A 26,290-nucleotide genomic window follows, 5' to 3' on the forward strand; every position below is an offset into this window, starting at 1 on the left:
TCGATCCGGTCCAAATTTTTGTCGACCTGACCGCTGGATTTGGAGCGGTGTCATCGTGCGCAGCTTTCAATTCTCGGTTGAGGCATCCACGGAAACCATCATTCGGCTCTGGTTCTGTAAAAACGCAATCACTTTTAGAAAATCTTCGATATTCACTCTTTAATTAACATACTTACCATACTTCATCCTGAATCCTTCTAATATAGCTAACACTGACCTACATTTTCACACGACCACCGGCCAAACTTGATTCGATTTTTCGATTTTGTATTCTTCTTGCAAGGCTAATCAAAATATCTTTTGAATCAAAGGCTGAAGTTTTTATTTAAAGGAATCATTTCTTCAAGTTAAAAACATTTTCCTTTGGTTAAAAAAAAGTTGACTTTGTTTTAAAAGAAATAAGCTCAATTAACATTTATTTAGAATCAAAGTATTTGCTTAAATTCAAAATCCAAAAATATTTAGTTCAAAGAATTAATTCTTTGTTTCAAAAAATATTTTTTTGAATCAAAAACAAAAGTTTTTGGTTCAAATAAAACAGGAGTTAGATTCAAAAAAATGAATGTTTTGGAACAAAATCATTTTTGTTTTGGTTCAAAAGCCTAGTTTTCTCTGCGTGTATAAAAGAAAACTGCAACATTTAATTAATCAATTAAATGTTTTAACGTTTTTTCTATAAGTAAAATAGGTAATTTTTTTATAAAATGTTTATTTTCAATCATTCAAATCTCTACTAGTTCCACCGATTTCCCCGCTAATTTCAAATGGTAATGGTTCCGCTTATCATCAAAAATAATCCCAAAAAAATGGGGTGTTGCGAAAATGTGCACTTTTCGATGGACGAGCCTTCCAAAATTGCCAATAAAATGCACTAAATGCTTTCTATAGAGAGCTTCAGCAACTTCTAAACCCATCATAATGTATGAGAAAAATGTAGATCGTGGCCAGATTATCCAATCTACAACGTGTCAGGTTCAAAAAACTGTTTTTTCATTAGATTTTTTTTACTTTGACTGTAACTCCTGAGGGCGATGTGATAGGACATTGATATATTCAACAAACTTATGTATTTTGATCAGATAAACAACTTTGTTGAAGACATCAAAGCCCTAATTTGAAAAACAAAAAAGTTAGCATTTTTATCTCGCTATCGGTGGGCCCCTCGGCAAAAATTTTGATAATAGAATATGCTCCTTGTAAAACTGAACAATGTTGCTGAAGACATCAAATGTCTACCTCTTCATCCCTGGGCGCTATTAATTTCGTACAGCTAGATTGATGTTCTGCACCACTGTGCATTCTATATTCACATGTTCATCGCGAAATTCCCATGACGATACGATGACGAAAAAAAAATACCAACGACATAAATCAAAACTAAATTGATTTGTTTTGCCTAAATAATCAACACGATTGATTTTGGCGTCTCCGTTTAAAAAAACCATGTTCCATTCATTCATCGCCATCGCATTCATCGTGAATCAGTACATCCCGGTAAATTTGAATCGGCAGAGAGGTAACTCAAATCGCCAGAGGGATCGTAACGATCTCTCTGGCGATTTTGCATCATCACATCGTTAAAGAGGAACACACCATACGCGTGCCTTGAGTGAGTGCCACGAATTAAGCTAAGACACGCCCTCCAGAGAAACACACGAACACAATCCGAATCGTGTTTGAGAAGTCGACAGCTACGATTGAAAGCACACACGGGACACGGGGATAAAATGCGACCACACCGTACGAGTGTACGATTCAAACTGATTTCGCATGTACGCATTCGTATTTGTTGCCTATAGGTATCTCGGCAGGACAATGCACGCTAACTTTTGGCTACCCCTTAAAGGCGTAATATTGACCCGTTATTGAGAACCTCCACGATCTGTCAAATAACGGGTCATTTTATCGGATCAATATTACCCCTTATTTCAAAAAGCTCGTTTCCCTTCGGAAGGGGTAGTTTTAGATGCGTTACATCCAAAGTGATAGGTTTGGCAAGATGAGAGAGGTTGTGATAAGAGTTTTGATGATAATTAAAATTGTATTTTTTTCAGAATTTTTGTTCATTAATTTTGTTTCAGCATCACAGCAAAGTTCAGGACGAACTCGACGAAAAAATGAACCGCGGTGGACTAAAATTGCTGGTAAGTTTAGAGGTTTTTGTATTCTATGTTTAAAATCTTATGTTCTATTTTGTTTCAGGATTCATCAGACGAGGAAACGGAAAAGATGAAAAAATCAGTGAAACATTTTTTTAACAAAGTTTATCCTATACAATAATTGAAACTTAAATTAAAAAAATAAAACAAAACATTTAGTTTTAATTTATCGTCCAGGAAACATATTTCCCATAAGCAGCTCCTGAAATTTCCAGCAGACAACAGCGTTTCAAATAAGGGGTAATTTCCATCCGGTACGAGCGTTTGAAATAAGGGGTAATTTTGATCCGCTACAAGCGTTATCAAGCTGAGTACCCCTTAAAGGGTACAGCGGCTTTATCCTTAAAAAGGAGTTCTCCCAGTCTCATCGAATAACGGGTCAAAAGTATTCGTTAAGGGGTAGCCAAAAGTTAGCTTGTGGATTAACTTAAGGGCAGGGGGGTGACAATCTGGTTCTTCTTGCGAACAAGAATCTTTTTCTTTTTTTTCTATCCATCGGGAGAAACGTTTATGGTGTTTTCCTCTCAAAACAGTACATAGTTGAAAAAGTCGAAATTTCAACCAATGAGGGACCAGAATGATTGTTGTGTTAGTGTGCAAATCATTTTTAATTCTCTAAGATTTGACATCAGTCCGGTTCCTTGACAGCAAAATGTCAGGTTTGTTATGGGCCCACAAAATCGTGGGCCCGTAATTTTGATGGTTGTCAAAATCAATGACAAAGAATAGGGATGTCACCCCCCTGCTTAAGGGCCTTCTGAATTATTCTACCGATAGAGGGAAAACGCAATGCCATCTGTCGCATTTTCAAACAAACTGATTGCTGCTAACAGATGGCGGTACAATAAAAAGTCATATTTTTGGGTTGGTCGTATTGGAATTATGTATATAGTAAACAAAATATAAGAATCTTGAAATGAAAATTTTAGTCATTATGGTCATAAAAAGCTAGTTAGTTAGATTATAAACACTAAGATTCTATTATTCAAAATTAATAATTTATAACATAAACACATAAGATGAGTTATCTTTTTTTACCCTACATCACCTCACGGAAAAATGGCATATTATTGGTTTTCGAGTAGGAACAAATGAAGTATGCATTTGCAAAATCGATAAAAAGCGACCGATCACATGAGGAAATCCTCCAGATACAAAAAACAAGATTGGGCAAAACTTTCAAATATCAAAAACTTACTGAAAAAATGCACTATTTTTGAAGTTCAACGAACAATAATCGAATAATTAGCATAAGTTTTTAAATAAATAGTGCTTGATTTTTTAAAAGGTTTTTCTAAAATGTTCGGAAATCTCAAATACGTTTTTCTTGATTTGAGCCAATTGCTGGTTTCGCCCATATGAAATGTTACGCATTTCGTTTTCATTGACATGAGGTTTGACAGCTCTACACTCTGGTGGCGACATCTCTCTGTAAAATAGCTTCATCCATCGATCCATTAAACCGAATGAAAATATTTGCGTTCTTGGAGTGTCGCCGAAGTTAACCGTTTTATTCTAAGTTCGGTGACTCAACTCTCAATTTTTTGCATGTTCTGTCGATTTCTGAGAGGACGCGCTTACTGGGATGAAGCCTCACATTTCGTAGTAGGATTTATTAATTTAGCGTTTTGTACATTGTGGAGAATGCTTTAAAATTATTTAAGTTTTTTGAAATTTTGAATAACGTAGGTATGTGGTATTTTCTGCTAAAATTCTCTTGTTTGTCAATCGATTAAAACAAAAGTTTTAGTTTCGGGAAGTTTGTAACGTGACTCAAATATGATTCACAGACAGTATTCAGCTGCAATATTTTATTTTAAGGCTATACACTAAACTTACCGGAGGCGGTCAAATGACGGTTTTTAAACTTTGAAGGATGGTTACGCCTTATATAATTTTTTTTTCGCCAATTTAGCGACAGGACTATTTTTATTTTCAAAATGCAAGTATTTTTGCGTTTTTAATTTTTTCTAAGTGTTGTGTTTTCGAATAACGCATGTGGTATACCTATTCATACCGCGAGCGGTCAAATGACGGTTTACACTGTTTTCGCTAAAAATTTATTGTTCCTTAACCGATTCCTTTAAAATTTATAGTTTTGAAAAGCCTATAATGTGACTCAAATATGTTTCTCAGACAGTTTTCAGCTACAATCAATATTTCAAAGTTATTTTAAGTCCAAAAAATTTTTTATGAAAAAACATGCTTCAGGAAAACTGCTATAAATCAGTTATTTAGTGCTCGAAAAAAATTTCACTTAGTGCCTGAGAAAGCTGAAGTTAGAAGCTATATGCTGCACATACGGAAATTATTATAAAATTTTTTTTAAGACCATGTCCACAAAAAATGTAAAAAAGTTGTGTAAAACCCGTACTTTTCAATCACCGCCAAAGCTGTTCCTGTTACAGTAGAGAAAATTTAAAAAGTGAATTGGAAAGGGGACGTAATTTGTCACATTTTGGCATCTTTAGCTTTTGTGAAATACGAAATACATAATTTATGACGACTTTTCAAAGGTAGCTGTTTTTCGAACTTTTTATGAATTTGGATTTTTGATACAATTCCTACAACTAAGCTCAGCTTTGCACTGGATTTTGAATACTTTAACGTGAGGTTTAGGCGATAAAACTATATGCAAAAGAAAGAAAATTTCATACCGGTTCTAGTGGTGTAACTGCATTGGCTTTTTATTTTTTATTTTTGTAGCGGCCCACCACACTCCCCCACACCAAGAGGCTCAATTGAGCCCCCTGGTAATGGACGCTACTGTTCTCAGCACGTCTGGCAGCAAAACAAAGAAATTTCAACGCGAACAAAATTTTAATCATGCTGAGAACACAAAAGTTTATTATTTACTGCGAGGAAATGTATGCTATAATTAAACAATATTACGATAAGGATCTCAATGGAAGAAAATTTCCTTTAAAGAGATCCATTTCTTTTTTTTTTAATAATGTTAACTAATCAAATATTATGCTACATTTACTTAAGTTTACTTATTAATAGTTAAAAGTACTACAAAAGAAAACTACGATGCTACAAAAACAAACAAAATTTGATTTAAAAAATCAAAAATATAACCGGAATCGGTTGAGAAACAAGAAAGTTTTAGCGAAAACAGTGTAAACCGTCATTTGACCGCTCGCGGTATGAATAGGTATATACAAAGTGTCGGTATCAGCGATGGAAAAAAATCGCTTCTAGCGATAATTGAATACATACAAACCTCGTCTACGATGCATTGAAATCGTTGCCTGTCGACGACACTCACATACTCCTCTCACAATTGCAAACAGATCTCTGTGAGAAACGAGTTACGAGTATCTCAAAAGAGCACCATCTAAATACTATCCGTGTTGGTTCAGACTTTACGCTCTCCTTCTTACCATATTTCTCTTGTAGTGTGCGCTGACCACAAGATGTGGATCTTAAAGTGCACAACTTGGTATAAAGAGTTTATCGGAAAATGTACATCTGACGAACAGAAGCGATCCTATCATAATCATTTCGTCAAAGATGATGATTTTCTTACTAATAAGCAGGGATGCCTAGAGCGACATTCATCAGTACGAAAACGACTGTCAAAATGGTCAGATTTTAACTTACGACACATCAATAGAAAGCTCTGTACATGATGGGAATTTATGGGAAAAGTGGTTCGGAGCCATCTGGTCCTGGCCACGGCCAATCTGGCCGGTTCCGGAATCCGAAAAATTATAATGATCAGATTTTAACTTGCCACACATGAATTGAAAGCTTTTGCCCTGCAAATGATGGGAATTGATAGGAAAAGTGGTTCGGAGCCATCTGGTCCTGGCCACAGCCAATCTGAAACAGGCCAAAATGAACAGATTTTAATTTGCGACACATCAATAGAAAGCTCTTAACCTGTACATGATGGGAATTGATAGGAAAAGTGGTTCGGGGCCATCTGGTCCTGGCCACGACCAATCTGGCCAGTTCCGGAATCCAAAAAATCTTAATGATCAGATTTTAACTTGCGACACATGAATAGAAAGCTCTTGAGTTTTGCATGGTTAGTATATATATGGTAATATATGGTAAACCTGCCTGCGAAGTCTGATGAAACTACAGCTTAGCGTTTTTACACTCGTATGCACTTTCGGAAGACTATAAATGTTTCAATGTATTTTATACACTTCCCACAAATTTTAACTAAAATCAATCAAAATTGAGGCAGAATGCCTGCCAGACCACGTGTTTTTCGCTCAAATTAAGAATGCTGTTACCCTTTGAGAAAAGTTTCTGGTTCCCAAATTACAATAAGAATGCATAATTATATTGAATAACGTCCTTTTCCAAGTTTAAAAGGTGCACCAATAATTGATTCAAGAAATTCAAGAAATTGAATTTCGTTGCCTAAATGAAAGCGTTTTACCTAAAAGGATATAAAAAAGTGTATTTTGAAAAGCGAAATTTTCGATAAGTTTTGCAATAGTAAATGATTTTTTTTTCCTAAATATATAAAGTTTATTATAATACAATGAACATGTTATAAAACATTTAATGTTTCAATTTTAACTTTCCATATAATCATTGTTCCATTTCTATTCATGTGTCGCAAGTTAAAATCTGATCATATTGATTTTTCGGATTCCGGAACGGGCCAGATTGGCCGTGGCCAGGACCAGATGGCCCCGAACCACTTTCGCTATCAATTCTCATCATGTACAGGTCAAGAGCTTTCTATTGATGTGTCGCAAGTAAAAATCTGATTATTATGATTTTTCGGATTCCGGAACCGGCCAGATTGGCCGTGGCCAGGACCAGATGGCCCCGAACCACTTTCGCTATCAATTCCCATCATAGGTCAAGAGCTTTCAACTGATGTGTTGCAAGTTAAAATCTGATTATTTTGATTTTTCGGATTCCGAGACCGGCCAGATTGACCGTGGCCAGGCCCAGATGACCCCGAACCACTTTCGCTATCAATTCCGATCATGTTCAGGTTAAGAGCTTTCTATTCATGTGTCGCAAGTTGAAATCTGATCATTTTTATATTTCGGATTCCGGAACCGGCCAGATTGGCCGTGGCCAGGACAGATGGTCCCGATCCACTTTCGCTATCAATTCCCATTATGTACAGGTTAAGAGCTTTCTATTGATGTGTCGCAAGTTGAAAACTGATCATTTTTATTTTTCGGATTCTGGAACCGGCCAGATTGGCCATGGCCAGGACCAGATGGCCTCGAACCACTTTTTCTATAAATTTCCATCATGTACAGGTCAAGAGCTTTCTATTGATGCGTCGCAAGTTGAAATCTGATCATTAAGATTTTTCGGATTCCGGAACTGGCCAGATTGGCCGTGGCCAGGACCAGATGGCCCCGAACCACTTTTCCTATCAATTCCCATCATGTACAGATCAAGAGCTTTCTATTGATGTGTCGCATCATGACATTTTTTAAATTTTTCCATGACAGTCACGGAATCAAAAATTCAAAAATGTCATTCCGACAGTCAGAGGACCAACAGAATCTTCGACTGTCACAAGTCAAAAATGTTATCGACACTCATTCTCCGTGCAGCATTTCAGCTTGCGATTTGAGCACACATCGAGCAAAGAAAGTTACTCACTTGTCAGAGCTATATGTTGTCTAACAATGTATTCGTTATCTCCGAGTGACAACCGTACCAACATTTTGTTATGGATTGAGAGGAACCAAGTTTGTTCGCTACTTGTACAGATCGCGAAGTGTACAGTTCAGGATAAAACCTTTATCGCATCATATTCATTTCATTTCCATCGCTGGTCGGTATGTTTAGTGTTAAAGACCTCTAATTTCCACAGGAGCTTGTTTCTACACAATTTTTACATAAGATATATATTCTAGCTTAGGAAACTTTAAGCAAAAGTTTAACTTTGTCTGTGGTTCAACTTAGGACGAATTAAAAACAAATCACTTACGATTACGATATATGTAAGCCTTCGTTCCTCAGGCCAATTCAAATGATATTCACAACAACATTGAAAAACATTTTTCTGATGAAAAAGAGATTTATTTCGCCAAAAAAATGTAACACTACTTAGAAACGTCTCACGGTGCCAAAATATTTGCTTTTTGCATAAAATAATTTTATGATACAAGTATATCGAACACTGAACCATTTGACGTCGAAAACTAAAACTGGTAGTAGAAAGAAATCTATGCCGAGAAACACCGAAATTTGATACGCTTTATATCTATCAGAAACCACTGGACCAAATTTTACAAAATTGCGTTCAAAAGTTTTGTGTTTAGTTTTGTCTCATTTAGTAAATGAGATATCTGATATTTGCTCTGCAATTAGTTAAAAAAGTGATTTAAACTTCGTTCGTTCACTGATTAACGAAAATAAGCTCTCATGAGGTAAATCTATATCGAGACTGTCAAAAACTCCTCTTACATTTGAAAATTAATTTTAAAAATCTTTAAACATGACAATTCCCGGTTTTCCTTGGTTTGCTGGTGACGCGATGAAACTCCAAAGTTTTCATGGTTCGCTAGCAACCCTGCTATTATTTTCGGTAAAAAAACAGGCCTTTCAAACCAAACTGCGTTTTGAAATACAAACATTTTAAATAGTACGGAGATGCAAAAATATTGTTTTCAAAATAAAATTGACCTTAACATTTCAAGTTTTAAATTTGAATTATGTATATTTCTAAAATTTGAATCTGAATTTTGTTCCTAAATTTGATACTAAATCCTGTGTGGTAGGCGTCTATCTAATGTGTGAGAGACAGCACTGACAGCTTAGTCTCTGCTCTCTCCCGATAGCTGCCGTGCGGTTGTGTGTGTTTGCTTCTCTTGCTGTGCCATTCAGTAGTCAACCTTTCAGCAGATAAGTCTCGTGTTGCATGTTGGGTGATTCCTTGCGAATGGCCATTTTGCACATTGACGACCGTGACAGGTTTTTCTCTTGTTTATTAGCAAAATAAATCCAACTAGAAATGGTTTCGGCTTCCAAGGAATCATCCGACATGCAGCAGCAAAGTGATATTTATGGGGGAAAAGTGTTACACCGAGTAATTTTCCGCCTTACGTTGTGTTGTGTACATTCAAGTTTGTGGAGCGCTAGCGGCAGTTACTAGCCCTCCCCAAGGAGCACCAGCTCCGAATCAGAAAGAAGAAGAAGAAGAAGGAGCGCTAGCGCTCATGTGTTTGATGTTTTTTTTTTTCGTTCATTTGTGCGCGCTGGTGTGCGCTGACCGGGAAGGATTGGCGATAGAGAAGGAACGCAATTGTGTTTGTTAGTGTTTTGGTCATGTTGATGACACGTATGGGCGTGAGCTAGAAAAATATTAGCTCGTATTGAACAGGTAATTATGATTTGTATGGTAGCTCGGGACGAGCACAAGTAAAATGATTTTTAGCTCTAGACGAGCATAAATAACAAGATTTTTTAGCGCGGGACGAGCGCCACCATAAATTGTTAATTAGCTCGGGACGAGCACGAATTTGTTTAACACTTAGCTCGGGACGAGCCGATATTCTCATATGTGTTTTAGCTCGCGACGAGCACAAGCAATATGATTTTAAGCTCGGGACGAGCATTGATAAGAATAGTTTTAGCTCGGGACGAGCACCATCATGAACAGTGAATTAGCTCGGGACGAGCACGAAATTTTTTGACACTTAGCTCGGGACGAGCAGATATTCTGATATGTGTTTTAGCTCGCGACGAGCACAAGCAACACGATTTTAAGCTCGGGACGAGCATAGATAAGAAGAGTTTTAGCTCGGGACTAGCACCATCATAAACAGTGAATTGGCTCGGGACGAGCACGAAATTGTTTGACATCTAGCTCGAGACGAGCAGATATTCTGATATGTGTTTTAGCTCGGGACGAGCACAAGCAATACGATTTTAAGCTCGGGACGAGCATAGATAAGAAGAGTTTTAGTACGGGACAAGGACCATCAGAAGTGAATTAGTTCAGGACGAGCACGAAATTTTTTGACACTTAGCTCGGGACGAGCAGAAATTCTGATATGTGGTTTAGCTCAGGACGAGCATAAGCAGTACGATTTTAAGCTCGGGACGAGCATCACCACGAAAAGTGAATAGCTCGGGACGAGCACGAAATCGTATGATTCTAAGCTCGGGACGAGCATTTCAAATGGTAAAAATATAATATAGCTCGGAACGAGCCCAAGCAAAATGATTTTTTTTTTAGTTCGGGACGAGCACGGAATTTATCAACACTTAGCTCGAGGCGATCATTATGAATGTGAATAGTATGATGGTTCAGGATGAACAGTAAATTCTGATTTGTATCTTTGCACAAGAAAAATTATTTTCAGCTTGGGCAAATTGATTTGATGAAATTGCTTGGGGTACTCAAAATAGCTACAGTTCTAAGCGTGGTGCGAGCATCAGTAAATTGGCATTTGCGTAAGCACGGTGGCGAGCACAAATAAATTGTTCATAAGCTGAGACGAACAAGACAAAAAATTTACAGAGTGTTAAAACGAATCTCTTAAAATTCGGAATGAACATATGTTTTTTTTTCTATATTAATATTTTGAATGAGCAAAAAAAATAAATAAATCCTTTGAAGCTTGAGACCAGCACAATTTTAAATATTTTAAGTAACTCAAAGGAAAATAGATTTAAGTATTTACAATTTTGGAACTAGTTTGATTGAAATGTTCATAAACTCGAGCCGAGCCAATACTAAATTGTAGTATCTTGGGACAGAAATTTTAATGAATTTTAATCTTGATGAGCTCGGGGCGGGCACTGAGTTTGGCTGATTTCTAGAAAGTTATCAATTCTGTTTTTTTTGTTATTGAAAATAAAATCTCGACAAAAAACCTAAACTGATACTAGATTTGAGATTTTCGATTTTTTTTAATTGTAAGAATGCGATGAAGTGTTTTCAACTGTTGGTTTGCCGGAAAGTGATTAATATTAAATTCGTCCTGTTTAAATGACTATTAAATCGCAATTCTTGGCAGCATTAAAGCTATGAGGTTCCTGAAAACATGAGGTGACAAGTGGACTGAACACAAATAAGCATATTTTCGGGTAGCAGGAGGAAAAGGTTTTGCTTGTATTCAATGCTAATGTACAAGTTTGGTTAAGTATTTCGATTGCATCAAACCAAGATTGATCTGTTCAGACTCTTCTAAATCGGAGTTACAATATTTGAACTAACTTGATGAGTATGAAGTATGCACAAAAAAAATGAAAATAAAGCAACTTACATATATCGAAATATTTGTATTTGTATTATAAGACGCATGTTCATTTGTAATAACTGTCAAAAAAAGTATTTTGAAAAGCGATTTAAATTTTTTTTTTAATCCTAAAATACGATCTAAATCTGCTGTTGAGTTATGTGATTTATTTTTCTTCAAGTTTTTTTTAGTTTCTTGATTTTGTTGAGTAATTCCTGAGTTTTGACCGAATTTGCCCGGATATTGCCCGAGTTTTTGGTTGTCAATTTTAAAATGAACTACCAGCATTTGGACAGGTTTTTTGATAAACTAACCCGGATTCGTCTCAGCTAGGTGCTGAAAAAAATTCTGGCAACCTTATGCAAGATTGTAAGGAACTGTAAACTGAGGTTTAAAAGAAAATCTTTGCAGAGTATCAATATGACGCAAATAAGAGTCATACTCGAAATTACAGTTGTTTCTGAGCTTCAAACGGTATAAGTTGTTGTTTAGATTCTAGGTCAAAAGCCTGCCTGACTGCCATTAAAGTGAAAAATACACAGCTTACTCACTAACAACGTTCTCTAAAGGACGAATTGGGTCGGTGGGTCTCAAAGGTAAACCTTAAACGCTGGTTTAGTAGATTGAACCTGAGTAGTGATTTTATTTTCCTTGAATGCGGTACTCGAGCATATTATTTAGTCATGTGAGGCATACGACACCATAGAAAAATCATCCTGAAAGGGCCAAGTAACTTATGTTTTAACAATTGTTCCTGAAGGCTAGATGGATAGCAAGATACATATTTTAGAATATAATTTCAAGAAAAACAGTTATCATTGAATTATGTTATCTGAAGTGGAAAGACACTTCCAACTGGAAGTGAAGTGGAAGGATAGTTGAAAAAAGTGGTTGAGCCGAAGACCGAATTTCATTTGACGCAAAATAAATCATATTTATTACTGGAAAGGGAAGTATCAAATACATACTGGCTTATATTTATTGGATCTTTAGTTTAACAAATCTCCAATACGGAGTATACCACTCGGTAGTTTCATGGCTCCTCACGAACTGTTGTTTAAAAGATTGCTTCACGTTCAGGTATAAAAACAATCACATAAGTAAGTTCTTTGAGCATTGCAACATTGTAGCTATCAGGCAGTTACAGTACATCAGTTCGCCACAGAAAAATAATGACACACTTGTATTAGTTTTCATCTTGAATGATGTCATTAATTCCTGAGTTAAGTTACAAGCAATCTCCTGAGTTGATTTTTCACGGCGCAACCAACAGATTCAATCGATGTAACTTGCATTTCGTGAGCGGAGAGAAACTATAAGGGAGGGAGATGATGCTATGTGTATATCTAAGTGGATGGCCGAGAATTCTCTGTATCATTAGTATTACGAATATTATTGTTATATCGTATTCTTTCTAGTAATTAATGCTCCCTGTTCCATTGTATCGTCATTTGTCCATTTGTAATATGTTCATATGGTTCTAACTTGAAAATCGAATTCCATATGTGATGGCTTCAAAAGTGCATGCTCTATTAAGAAATTCATTTCTTATAATTATACACTTGAGTTTGTGGGACAAAAGCTGTGTCCGGAATTCTAATTATTCCCAATAATACGACGAATAGTCATGTCCGTTAAGCAGACGGTTTAAATTTTGGAATTTAATGTTATTAAATTCTATACTCCAGTTCCAGGGTTTCGTAGAAAATTTGTTTGGAAGATATTTCTAGGATTTAGTTAAGCATGATGAGTACACGGACTTCTTACTATATCGTTGCGTGGTAGCTTGAAAGCCCGTATATGTTACATATTCAGCCGAGTTTTTTGCATACATATTGCCTGTTTGAAACTGAAAAAATCTTTTTTTTTACTTTTCCTGAGAGAAAGGGGAAGATGTGTGGTAGGCGTCTATCTAATGTGTGAGAGACAGCACTGACAGCTTAGTCTCTGCTCTCTCCCGATAGCTGCCGTGCGGTTGTGTGTGTTTGCTTCTCTTGCTGTGCCATTCAGTAGTCAACCTTTCAGCAGATAAGTCTCGTGTTGCATGTTGGGTGATTCCTTGCGAATGGCCATTTTGCACAAATCCTAATCTGAAAAAGCTCCCATATGCCAATTGTTTAAAGATTGGTTCTGCTCGTGTGAGCTAATGTAAATTACCTTGTTTGTTTTCATTTAAAATCCCACAGTTCATCGAAATAATTATTCAGTTGCGATTGTTGTTGTAAATATAGTTTTGTTTTATTTCTCAATAAATTGTTGATTTTCGTCCCAGAATTTCAACTTTAAGTGCTTTGAAATCAAGTGAGTCCCTCAGATCGAAAAAGTTGAAAGTGTTTAAAAGCTACTTTCGATAAAACATGCAATAGAAATATCGTGTTTCGCAAATTTCCATACATTTTTCGAAAAGATGCAGGTTTTGATAGAACCTAAAAATAAACAAATAAAATTCTTCAAATCTGAGGATTTCATCAAATATAATATAATATATGGAGAATTGTGCAGCATTATTAACTTGAAATTGAATTTTTTTTCACTTATGCCCCTTTGCCTATGAGGGCCTTAAATGTGTAACTTAATTCTCTCTAACTGATTAGGGTCCAAGGGATAACTTCATATCAAATGATGTTAACCTTCCTTTACGGTTAAAAAAAAAGGACACTGGTTGTTGGTGTCTGAAAATTGAGCCAAAATACAAAATGATCAAAAAAAGATGGCGTTTTTGCACAAAGATCGTGACCATTCCGGTTGAAATAATGAAATTTCAGTTAAATTTTGGTTGATTTAAAGTTTATATTTAAAGTAAAAAAAAGTGTTGTTTTCCGATATCATATGTCATAAATGGAAATATAAGGAAAACTGAAAAAATAATTGATTTTCTCTTTATTTTTTGTAACTGATTTATTTGAAACGGCTCATACGATTAGGTTTCAAGGAGCCAAACTCTTTTTTTTTTGTTTTTACAATCGTTTGCTTAGCTTAGCAGAGAAAAGAAAATATAAAGGGAAATATTAAAATAAAAAGGATTGTAGACGAAGATCAATAGCTTTTAGAAAAAGATAAATTTCGAACATGAAGTCCAAGTCTAACACAACTAGCACATGAATAATTATTAAATTCGTTCTGGCGACAAGATGGACCTCACACGACCAAACAATATGCTCGATGTTATGGTAACCTTGGCCACAACCACACAAATTGCTGCCAGCAATGTCAAAACGATAGAGTACCGCGTCTAAGGAATAATGATTGGACATGAGACAGATTTTCCTCTTGAAAACCATTGTTTTTAATGCTGAAGTATTAGCTTAAATTTATAAAACTGAGTTGATAACTTTTTGAATCCATGAAAACTTGAGAACCAATGAAAACTAACTAAACTTTAATTTTGTCAAATAAAGAACCGTGAGATACATACAACAAAGGTTTTCAGATATTCGCTGAGCCGTATTTCAACATAAAATGGATCAAATATGTAAATTTCAATTTCTTGAGTTAATTGAAGCGTCATATCATATCTGTACCAACACGTGAAAAGGATATCTCCAAAAGTAAACAAAAACCATTTTCAGTACCTCATGATAGGCCAACATTTGCGCTACCTCTCGGTAAAACCCTTTTGAGAAAATAATATTCCGTTACATTGAAAACTCAATTTGAGTTAAAAATCTTTAAACATTCCAAAACCAGAACTATCATCACATTGCTATACACTAGACTGAGTCAATTTGGGGTCATTTTTGAATTTCTCAAACCCTGGGGTCTTAAAAGCTTCGTTTTGGTTTAAAACTCATTCATGATTTTTTTCTGAATTTTTAGGTAACGTTTACATGAGTAAATTTGAACTTTTATATTTGTATGGAAAAATTAAATATTTTGTACTGCAAAATCAACATCATTTTTTCCTTGAAAAAGACCAAAACATCAATGTCAGGGCGATTGAAGTCGGATACAATTTTCAATAAATGAGTTTTTAGGACAAATCCGATAGCCAGAAGGTTGGTAAGTTGTATCCGGTATGATCCGGAAAATGTTTTCCCGGCTCTTCTTGTTGGCACGTTTAACAAATAACAGGATACTCGTAAGTACAAAAAAAATCATTTTATTGTAACGAAAATGCCAGATCGGGTTTTTTTTATTATTTTTAACCTAATCAGCACAATTTGGTAATGTGCAATGTAGACGGTTTCTTATGTGAGACGGTTCAAGGATGAGGTACATAATTTTGTTAACGACATATAATTCACTTCTACATTGTAAACCAGGAATGAGTCTTTGAAATTGTATTCAACTACCTAGTATTTTTAGAGCAGCACCGAAATAGAGATACGTCAACTTAAAGCATATTTGTTCCACATATCTTCAACCTGGCAAAGTTTCAGGTATTACGCTATCCTTTTTCTCAAGCAAAAGGGTATGAAATGTGGTTGAAGAACAGAAGGCTTTAATTCAGTTTTTGCATGCTAGAAGATAACTTTTTATTTTAATTTTTCCGCCATTAGGGTCGGTTCGTTGTGTGAGTGTGTTTGCATGGGATTTTCTTTTTCCCTTTCTCTCCCCGTTTGTATAATGCGTTAGAACGTTTTTGCTCGTTAGGTCGTTCTTTCGCTTCTCGTTTTGAACGCGTGATAACATTCGGTGAGTTGAACCGGTGCTAAGTGCATTGTACGTGTATGACAATGCCACGTTAGGACATTTAGCTCTTCTCGTTATAAGCGCGCGGTAAAATTCGGTGAGTTGCACCGGCGCTACAATACCACGTTAGGACGTATTTGCCCTAAATAAAAACGCGAGGTACTCGATAGTGTGCGACGCGACGATCATCAAATATTTAACTTTTCTTTCATCACATCCCTTCCCAAAGGGAATCCAGATCTTATTCACCTTCCCCACTAACAAACCACCCTTCCTGTGACGACCGTGGAGATTTAGAGGTGTATTCGGTCTCTAGTAGCAACGGAAGTCGAACTAACAATCCTTCCCTTTCCCCGATGAACCGTAAGGACGTGGCCGGTGCCGTTATTGATCATATAAGATAAGGAACCATCGAAACATGTACACAGAAAATGGTAAGCTAATCCCAAGCCCCATTTATTTGGATCTATGTACAATTTTGATGGTTCTTGTCAATCACGGAGTAGCAACTACTGAAATGTACGGTATATTTAAGCTCAAGCTCAAGCTCAAAATCAACATCATTTTTTTCTTCTGTTGAACCTGGGCTGCTTATTGGTTTTGTGCCAATTTATAAATTCCTTTAAGTCAATTTTCTGCTGAACAACTTTGTCCAAGACCGTAACTTCGTATCTTATTAGGCTAAAAAGTGATTAGCTGTTCAACAGGGGTATTTTTTTGGCATTGAAAAACAATAAATTCAATTGACATCACTACTTGGTGCTTAGCTAAATATTGCATGACTACTTTCATGCAATACTTTGCAAGGTACATGCAGTGATGTGCCAAAAGACAAACCCCTATCAAACAACTAATCACTGTTTTGTCTAATAAGATACGAGATTACGGTCTTGGACAGAGTTGTTCAGAAGAAAAAAAAATGTACAGAAGAAACAAAAATGATGATGATTTTTCAGTACAAAACATTCGATTTTCCCATACAAACCTAAAAGTTCAAATTTACTCATGTAAACGCTACTTGAAAATTCTGCGAAAAATCATGGATGAAATTGGACCAAAACGAAGCTTTTTAGATCCCAGGATTTGAGAAATTCAAATACGGCCGCAAATCGACTCAGTCTAATATGCACCCTTTACTTCGGAACAATTTTTCGCTACTACTCCGCAAACAAACTCAAAATAATTAATTTGACTCTTCATTCACATAAAAACATAGTAGCAAATGAATACAAGCTTAGAATTTAAGCTAAAAATAAGAAAATAGCAAAGGGTGTATTAACAGGCTAGACAAAATAGGTTCTTTCTATGATAGCACGTTGTTTTTTCATGAAAATTGATATTCCTCTATTCTAACATATAGGGGATGCTTCTAAAAATCGTTTGTCTTTCATAAAAAGCAAAAATTTCAAGCGATTTTTAATCAGCGATTTGAAATAGATTGTATGATTGTATGATTGTATGTATCTATGATTTAATACTGAAATTGGTCACTCCCTCTCCATTATGAATGAATGTAATTGGACAAAAAATATTTTTTTTATAATTACTCCATGATCCTCATGAAAATATAGTTATAAAATCATTGAGTTTTTTTTTAATGCACTTTTCAGATAACCAGCTGTGGTCTGAAAACCAAACACTTTTATTGTTTAAATCTAAGCTCCCAATCTATCTGAATTCATATCAATCCAAAGTTTTTCAATACAACTTCAACAAAATGAGTTATCTTAGATGCAAAACGCCCATTTTTTAAGGACTTTTTGGCTTAAAGGTCGTTTTCTGAAGACCATAAAAATCTAAACAAAAAAAAATTATAGCAGACATCTGGACAATTTCAAAATGGCAGGGTTTTTGAAAATCGGTTCAGTAGTTGTGATTTTTAACCAAAACACGAATCCAGGTCTATATGACCCTAACGCTAACCGGATAATTGTGCCATTTTTTTGCTTGAGGACTCTGGTAACCCTATTGAAAAATCTAAAGCTTCTCATTTCACGAAAAGTAAGAAAATTTCATTTTAATAGCTTCAACTTCAGCTGGGTAGTACTAATGACCCAACTATGAATGGTAATACGATTGAGAGAGTTAGTTGTTTCAAATACTTAGGAATTTACTTAGATGAAACTCTTTCATGGAATCGTCAAATTGAACACCTGGAAAAAAAATTACTCCTCTTTGCGGTGTTCTTTGGAAACTGAGAAATTTTGTTCCACAACATGTTCTCCTTAAATTTTATTTTGCGTTTATTCACTCTCATTTGAACTACCTTATTATGATATGGGGAAGAGCCTCTTTGTCCCACTTACAGAAACTTCAAACGCTCCAGAATAGATGCTTGAAAAACATCTTAAAGCTCCCTTTGTTATTCCCTACCCTTCAGCTATACTCTTTAAGAACGCATAACGTTCTTCCAATATCTGAACTCTGTGATTTGCAAACTGTTATATATGTCTATGATAATCTAAATACACTCAATTGAAAATATTCAAAACCTCCATTTTACTACGGGGTTGCGAACTCATAACACTCGCCAGTCAGATTTCTTGCAACGAAGCCGATCAACAACATCATTAGGGCAAAAAAGAATTTCGTTTATTGGACCTACTAAATACAACACCTTACCAACTGAAATTAAAAATATAACCAATCGTTCCATGTTCAAAACCAAAGTGATACAGCTTTTGAAAGAAAAATTGAACCATTAAAACAGTCGATCATCAACCAGTCTTTGTTTTGCTTACCTTTTGTACATTTGTAGCGTTATTTTCTAATAGTATTATTCTTTAAAAATTTTGTAGTTTGTAATTTTATCATATTAAATTATTGAACATAACTTGATAAAATAAGCAAAAAATAAATAGTGTAATAGTAAATATAGTATAATGAATCTCTTCAAAGGAAATTATTTTCCATTGAGATTCATATTGTAGTCAATTTAGTTGAACAACACATTTCCTCGCACGACATTAAAAAAAATGTGTGTTCTCAGCATGAATAAAATTTACTCGCGTTAACTTTTATTATCATTGCTGCCAGACATGCTGAGAACAGTAGCGTCCATTACCAGGGGGCTCAATTGAGCCTTTTGGTGTGGGGGAGTGTGGTGGGCCGCTACAAAAAAAAACCGTTCCTGAGATATCGCGTCGTGCCAAAAAGTACAGTTCGGATCATATAGACCCGCAAAGGTAAATGAAGTTTCAATTTTTTTTTGCGAATTTAACCCTCCAAAGCTGTTCGGGTCAATAAATATGACCCGAAGTGCACACTTCAAACATCTTTATCATCATTCCAACATACTGATGAACTTGACAGACCAAGTATGTTCTATGAAAATAATGATTAAATTAACGACAAAAAAATAAAATTTGAGTTTTGAAAATCGGTTCATTGGGAAATGAAATACAGCTAAGCAAAGCCAAAATTGGATGTCATTTTTTTAAGTAAGATTTTTTTTTCTACCGGAAGATCTGTGATAGCGGTCAAAACTTTCATTGGACCCCAACATATCTATACATTGTCGGATAGATAGATTCTTGACGATTTCAAACATCAATTAAACAGTTAAATACAGAAAACCTATCAGAAGTTATAAGTATTTTAAAAATAAAATTGATTTTTCGAATTTTTACTTTATGAACCAGTTTCTGATAGCCTGGTAATACATATCGTCTTTATTTTGAAATGTTGAGTAATTAGAATAAATTACCTACACAATGAATATAATATCATCAAAATATTGGCTTGTGATATAGCTCAGTTGGCAAGTCTGTTGTCTCCTGAGCCGATGTCCGTGAGTTCGAGCCCAAGAGTAAATATCGAACACAGTTGTACCGGATAAGTTTTTCAATAACGATCCGTCAACTGTAACGTTGATAAAGTCGCGAATGCCATAAAGATGGTAAAACGACTATAATCGAAACAAAAAAAGAAAAAAAAATCATCAAAATATGTTAACATTTACAGCCAGGAGAACGAAATCAAACTACAACTCTAATTTCTCCGAAACGGATATTTAGCGAACGGCTTTGGAAGTTTAAAATCAACTCTCTTGGAAACCGACACAAATGTTTGCTTTTAGAGGAAAAAGTAATTGCAATGCTCTGCATCTCTGAAGCTTAAACATCCAGGCCGGAACATTCAAGACGTTAAAATCTTTCTATACATAGCACCAAAAACGCCGTTCTAAAATAGAATGAATTTTACGCAGAACTTAAAAATTTGATAATGAATACGCAAAAAAGGTCATCATTCCATTTGCAGATGCAAAAAATGTTGCAAAGAAATATTTGAACAACCACGACAGGGTTGAACTTTGCCTGTCATTCGGATAAGCTCTATAAATATTCAGAGCTTTGAATTCGTTTCTAGTGGATGAAAAAAAAGAAACGAGACATGAATGAAACCCTACCGTTTCGTCCCATAGCGAGCTTTCCGGAGCGAAAATTTCATCCATTGATCGCCAACAATAGATAGATTTCCAGAGATTTACTATATACCGACTACCGGCTGATTGATTGGTTTATTAAGAATGAATAATTCAGCCCCATTGAAGGAAAGAGCATATATGTAGGAGGTATCGATGCGAGTTCGACCAGTATATCTCATAGGTTGTTTTAGAGTATAGATTTGGCTGTTCCCCCATAACGCGGCTATCGACTGACTCTGTTGGCTGACCACTACGTGCCATTAACGAGCTATCACTGTCCAGAGCTCAGAACGTTCAGCTCAGTGCTCTGAAGACGCGCGCCAAGTGCAGACGGAATAGCCAAATTGTGTCGCGAAAACCGTTCGTGTTGTGTGGCCAATAACCAGCGTGGTGCCAAAAATGCGGTCCCTTACAAGTAATACAATCGAAAAGCGTCAGCCAACAACTCTTTTTCTTTCTCGTTTGATTAATTTTTCGCACGCTAGCTAAATCATATCGCAAACATATTTCGTCGCGATCGAATTTTACTGTTCTACACGATCGCTCTGATATGTTTATCGTAGCTGGAAAGCGAAATCGATTTTTAGAAAGCTTATTCATCGCGTCGTGTTTAGTGATATAATAGTGTATATCAGATCTGGATGGTTAGAAAAACAATGCCAACAGATTCTTAAGGAATATTCTGATGAAAATATAATAGTAACAAGTACAACGAGAAGAAAATTCAGTATCCATACATCTTACAGATCAAAGTCCCACCAGTGATCAATTAAGGCTTATAAAGAAAATTCGATTCATAGCTATGGATATTGGTTTGACCATCGGAAACGAAATGGTGTTTAAATTAGTAACGCAGCATATCGATTCTATGAAGTAATCGATATGTTCCTAACAAGAGGCTTTAACTAGTAGAAAAAAGAAATCCATTTGAAAAGTGTTTCAGTGTATGTTTGTCCAAGGCTTATGTATACCGAAGGATATGTTTAACGGATTACCTGGATTGCAAACCATAACAATGATTGGAAGGAATAAAATATGCAGCTGATAAAATTTTGTTGACCGTGATTCCAGTTGTAATTTGATGTGATGAATCATTGTTCGAAAGTTATGAAAAAACTGGGTAAAAATACCTGTGAAAACAAGTGATGCTGGAACGTTGAAAAGTACACATCGACCCCTTCCAAATATGCTTGTACGAAATATTCATTTCGTAGAGCATTTTTTAAAAATGGAATACGTTATAAATATTTATAGCATTATAGCTCTACTATTACTGTTTTTTCCGGAATCTGGCTCATAAAAGGTTAAAGTGTTTCATACTTTCGTTCAAATTTCTTCTCACGTTCTATATGTATAAGCTCGCGACCTTCATTACCGGCTCCAGTGATAAATTATTCTGTCGCTTCCAAGTTCGCCGATAAGATCATACTTGAGTGATTATAAAGAACTCCGCATCTGTGTCTATAAAAGTACTAATTTAAATTTTCTCATCAGCCAAATCCAATTGGGATGCGTTAAAAAGTGAATTAATCATAGAATGTGATCCACAATGTTTATTTGGGAATTCTTTCGATTTTCTTGAATAGCTATCGTTAGTGTTTATGAGACTTGTTAATTTTCCACCTATTTTGATTGTTCACTATCGGAGTCATGGAGATGAATAGCGATCTAAAGCTTAGTTCTTTTAGAAATGGGACACTTTCATTTGCTAATAGCTCGTTAACTAGTTATTGGATATTGAAAATTTTGACAGCATTTTGTTGCCTGTAAAAAGTACTATTCGCCCTATTTTTTTCAAAATTTAAAATTTACGTGTTTTTGAGATATGTACGATGCAAGAGAAAAAGAAAAAAATAATTTTGCACAGTTTCCTTGAAAATACGTCATTATCAAATTGATAGCTGACAACACCGTTGATTATTCAAAGAATTACTGAGTTTTTGTGGTGGATAAGTATGCAAACACTATCAATAATGTCCACAAAGTTAAAATCAAGCATTGGAGAGAAGCACATGATCGGCAACAACGGTTAAGGATCATCAAGGAAGTCAAGTCTCATATCAGCATTTTTAATTTTCAATAAACGAAAAACTAAGGGTAGATCGCTGAAATGTCCAAAACAATTTTCTCCGATAAGCTGAAAGTGTTGCCTAGTGATGACTCATTGAAATCCAACCTCAAACAACCATTTTTTGATAGTTCCAAAACTCTTAAGCTGAAAAACAGGTACCGAAGAAAAAACGTTCAAAAATGTGGTCAAAAATAATAAAATTTGATCATTTCGAAACCACTCTATCCACTAAAATGCTTCCAGTTTCCAGTTTCCAGAGAAGTATTGGACCAAAAAGTATCAGAAATTGAAGAAGGAGGGTGAAGCTACCTAAAATATAGATTTTACGAAGTATAAGTTGGAGAAACTGATCAATACCATGACTGAAAAAAGTGTGCGCCGGCCAATGGGATATACCAAGAGTAAAGTAGAAATTTCTTTAACAAAAAACGGTAAATATTTTTTTTCAAATTTTTTCATGAAAGATAATAACATTGCCTTCTTTTTCTTCATAGAAAGTATTTCGTTCAAACGAATGGTTTTTTAGATACAGGCATTCGTAACTGTCCCATTTCTAAAAGAACTAAGCTTTAAGTCCACGAGCTCTGCAACGTGTAAAAGCTTGCTTTGATCCGTTGGTTTTTCTTCCACGTCAACCTGCCAAAAGTTTTTGATCACCCCTTCAAAATATGAATACACACTTATCAAAAAAAACATTTGTTGAATTTTGAGCAATAAATTGACTTGTACTCCAAATTATCAACTAGCTACCTAAGTTATCGATCAAAAGTTTGGGATCACCCCGCAGTATGGTGTATCGGCCAAAAGTTTGAGATCGGTCTTTAAAAGCTTGTTATTTTATTTCATCTGTATCTCTGTTATTAAAAAGCGTTTCGCTAATCTGTTAAGCTTATTTGTTTGATATTTAGTGAAATTTAATCTAGTCACGTTTCATGAAAACTTCAACTAAAGATTGATTATTTTCCGAAAATATTTACCAATATTTGTCATCTTACGGGTTATTGAGGATCTATTGGAAAATACATTTGAAGAAAATATATGCAAACTAGCTGACCCGGTGTGCTTTGCTACACCTTTCAAAATCAAATGATATTTTCAGAAATAATAAAAATTTTTATTGTTTTTTTTGGGATTATTTTAAATCAAATTATGACGTAATCATTAAGCAACCACTATAAAATGAGAGCTGCAGCTGGAGTTTCAAATTGATGATTTTCATCTGTTTCCTTAAATTTCGTCCTTAATAAGAAGGGTCCCAAATTAATCGTTCGCAAACAATCTAACTTATAAAATATGGTTGTTTTTGTTCGAAATGTTCTGGATTTATGCTAAAAACTGATTCGAGAGCCCCTGCCTGTCCTTCTCTTAACCCCCTGCTGAATGGAGTTCGTGATCTTTAATAATCATACCCATTTTTTTCGTTCCCAAAAATCCTCTCATATCAAATATAGTTCCATTGGTTGATAAGTATTTAAGCTTTACAACAAAATTTATATGGAGCCTCATCCTTTCTTCCCCTCTCAACACTGTAAAGCGTAAGAGTCTATAACAATCGTAGAAACATATCTCGTAACCAAGTACCTTTCCATGCCATATTTGTTTCCATTTGTTGGCTTCGTAAGCATTAATTGAGAACATATGCTAACAAAATTGTATTGGGCTAGCCTCCCTCCTCCCATGTACCTTCTCACTGAAAGGAGGATGATATGTCAAATAATCATAGAGTCATACCAAAATGATTTTCCATGTTAAGTTTTGTCCATTTCTCGGATTTCGTAAAATAAAGGTTAAATGTTAGCTTCCCTCTTTCCTTCCTATATTCCCAATTCCGTTCTCTCCTTTCAAAAGAGGGGTAACAACTTAATATTCATAAATCTATTTTTCGTACTCAAATACTTTTTGATGCCAAATTTGGTTTCATTTGCTCGATTAATTCTCGAGTTATGCAAAAAAAAATGGAAACCCCCCTTTCTCCCTTCAAATCTTTCCGCTAAAAAGATGGGGCTTCAATTTATAATAGAAACATTTCCTGTATCCAAATACACTCACATGTCAAATACGGTTCAATTTGCTCGATTAGCTCTCCAGTTATACTGAAAATTGTAAGGGAGACCTTTCCTCCCCCTTTTCATCCACCTCTTTGAAGGATTGAGGGATACCAAATATTCAAAGAAGCATTGCTCGTACCCAAATATCGTTCCGTGCCAAATTTGGTTCCATTTGCTGTTGTAGTTCTTGAGTTATGCAGTAAAAACTGTATGAAACTCCCCTCCCTCTTTCCTTTCTCCCCGCTGGAAGAAAGAAGGGGTCTCAAACAATCATTAGAACATGTCACGTTCCCAGATGCCAAGTTTGGTTCCATTTGCTTAGTTACTTTTTAAAAACTATAAAAGAGGCCCCCTCCCTCCCTTATTACTCCCTACTGGAAAGAGGGAGGGGTCTCAAATAATCATAGAAATATTTTTCGTATCCAAATACCCTCCCATGCCAAATTTGGTTCCATTTGCTTTATTAGTTTTTGAACTATGTAAAAAAATATGAAAGAGGCCCCTCCCCCTTTCTAATGGAAAGAGGCAGGGGTCTCAAATAATCATTGAAATATTTTTCGTGTCCAAATATTTTCCCATGCCAAATTTGGATCCAATATCTTGATTAGTTCTCGAGTTATATGAAAAAATGTTATGTAGCCCCCCTCCCCCCTTCCTATCACGCCACTGAAAGAAGGGAGGGGTACCAAATATTCATAGAAATATTCCTCGTTCCCAAATACCACCTCATGCCAAATATGATACCATTTGCTTGATTGGTTCTCGAGTTATGCAAAAAATTGTCTTTTGTTTGAGAGGCCCCTCCCCCCCTTCCTGTTAGGGGGAGGGGTCCCAAACTATAATAGGAACCTTTCCCGGCCTCCAATACCCTCACCTGCTAAGTTTCACGTAAATCGGTTCAGTAGTTTCTGAGTCTATAGGGAACAGACAGAAAGACAGACAGACAGACAGACAGACAGACAGACAGAAATTCATTTTTATATATATAGATTATCATAAGTTGGCTAAGGTATGACAGCAAAAAAATCATATTTTTGAAGGGGTGATTCCAAAATTTAAGCCAGCAGTGTAGTTAGTAGGTACACAACTAAATATTCTAGGGAAGAATGCCTCTCAAACTTTCAATGCTGGGAAAAAGTATACCGTAAATTGTCATTAAATTATTTGAAAATAAAACTGTTGCTAGTGTCAGCTTTTTGCATTTTTTTCTCGTCGGCTATATAACTCTAAATTAATTCAGAGTATATACATAGTCCTGAGAAGGACAGGTTTTGATTGTTGTGGCTTTTTAAGTAGAAATTTGCAACGTGACCTTTTTGCGTACCCCATTACTACACCCATAGAAGAGGTTGCAGAAATCCAATGCCTATTTAGCAAATCTCTGTGCCGATAATGCGCTGAAATGTGCACTGTGCCGAAGATGATATGTTTGAAAAACCGTAACTGGCATAAGGACTCGGCTTCCAACTAAAATGATGCATGACCACTACATTGAAGCGAAACAAGAAAAACATTTTACGGGATTTCTTTCCTATTGGATAATTCACCCCAGAAACAAGGAAAAAAACTGAGCCCGTAGGGAGTGTTGAACTCATATCACCAATTATATCGTCTTGCCAGTCCGACGTCTTAACCAGTGTACTATTTGAGCTTCATGCACACACTTAATCTTTTCTCCTGTGGTCGGGACGATTTCGTCCTGTATTTTCAACAGCTGAAATTACAGGACGATTTCAGGACAGCAAAACAGTACAGGAAAACAACTG

At 35.6% G+C, this 26,290-nt stretch overlaps 1 protein-coding gene across 3 annotated transcripts in view; it reads left to right on the plus strand.

Annotated features, from left to right (window-relative positions):
• The window catches only part of LOC129744214 (nardilysin-like), a 73,837-nt gene that overhangs the window by 17,635 nt on the left and 29,912 nt on the right, over window positions 1–26,290 (plus strand). Inside the window, exon 1 of one of the 3 annotated variants that reach the window (XM_055736624.1) lies at window positions 20,671–20,820. The exons of the other annotated variants lie outside the window; for them this stretch is intronic. Coding sequence (XP_055592599.1) covers window positions 20,805–20,820 — 16 coding nt within the window. The 5' untranslated portion in view covers window positions 20,671–20,804. Of the gene's footprint in view, window positions 1–20,670; window positions 20,821–26,290 lie in introns of those variants that run through there. 3 annotated transcript variants of the gene reach the window in all.

The sequence above is a fragment of the Uranotaenia lowii genome, chromosome 2 (genome assembly GCF_029784155.1).
Source record: "Uranotaenia lowii strain MFRU-FL chromosome 2, ASM2978415v1, whole genome shotgun sequence".
NCBI lineage: Eukaryota > Metazoa > Arthropoda > Insecta > Diptera > Culicidae > Uranotaenia > Uranotaenia lowii.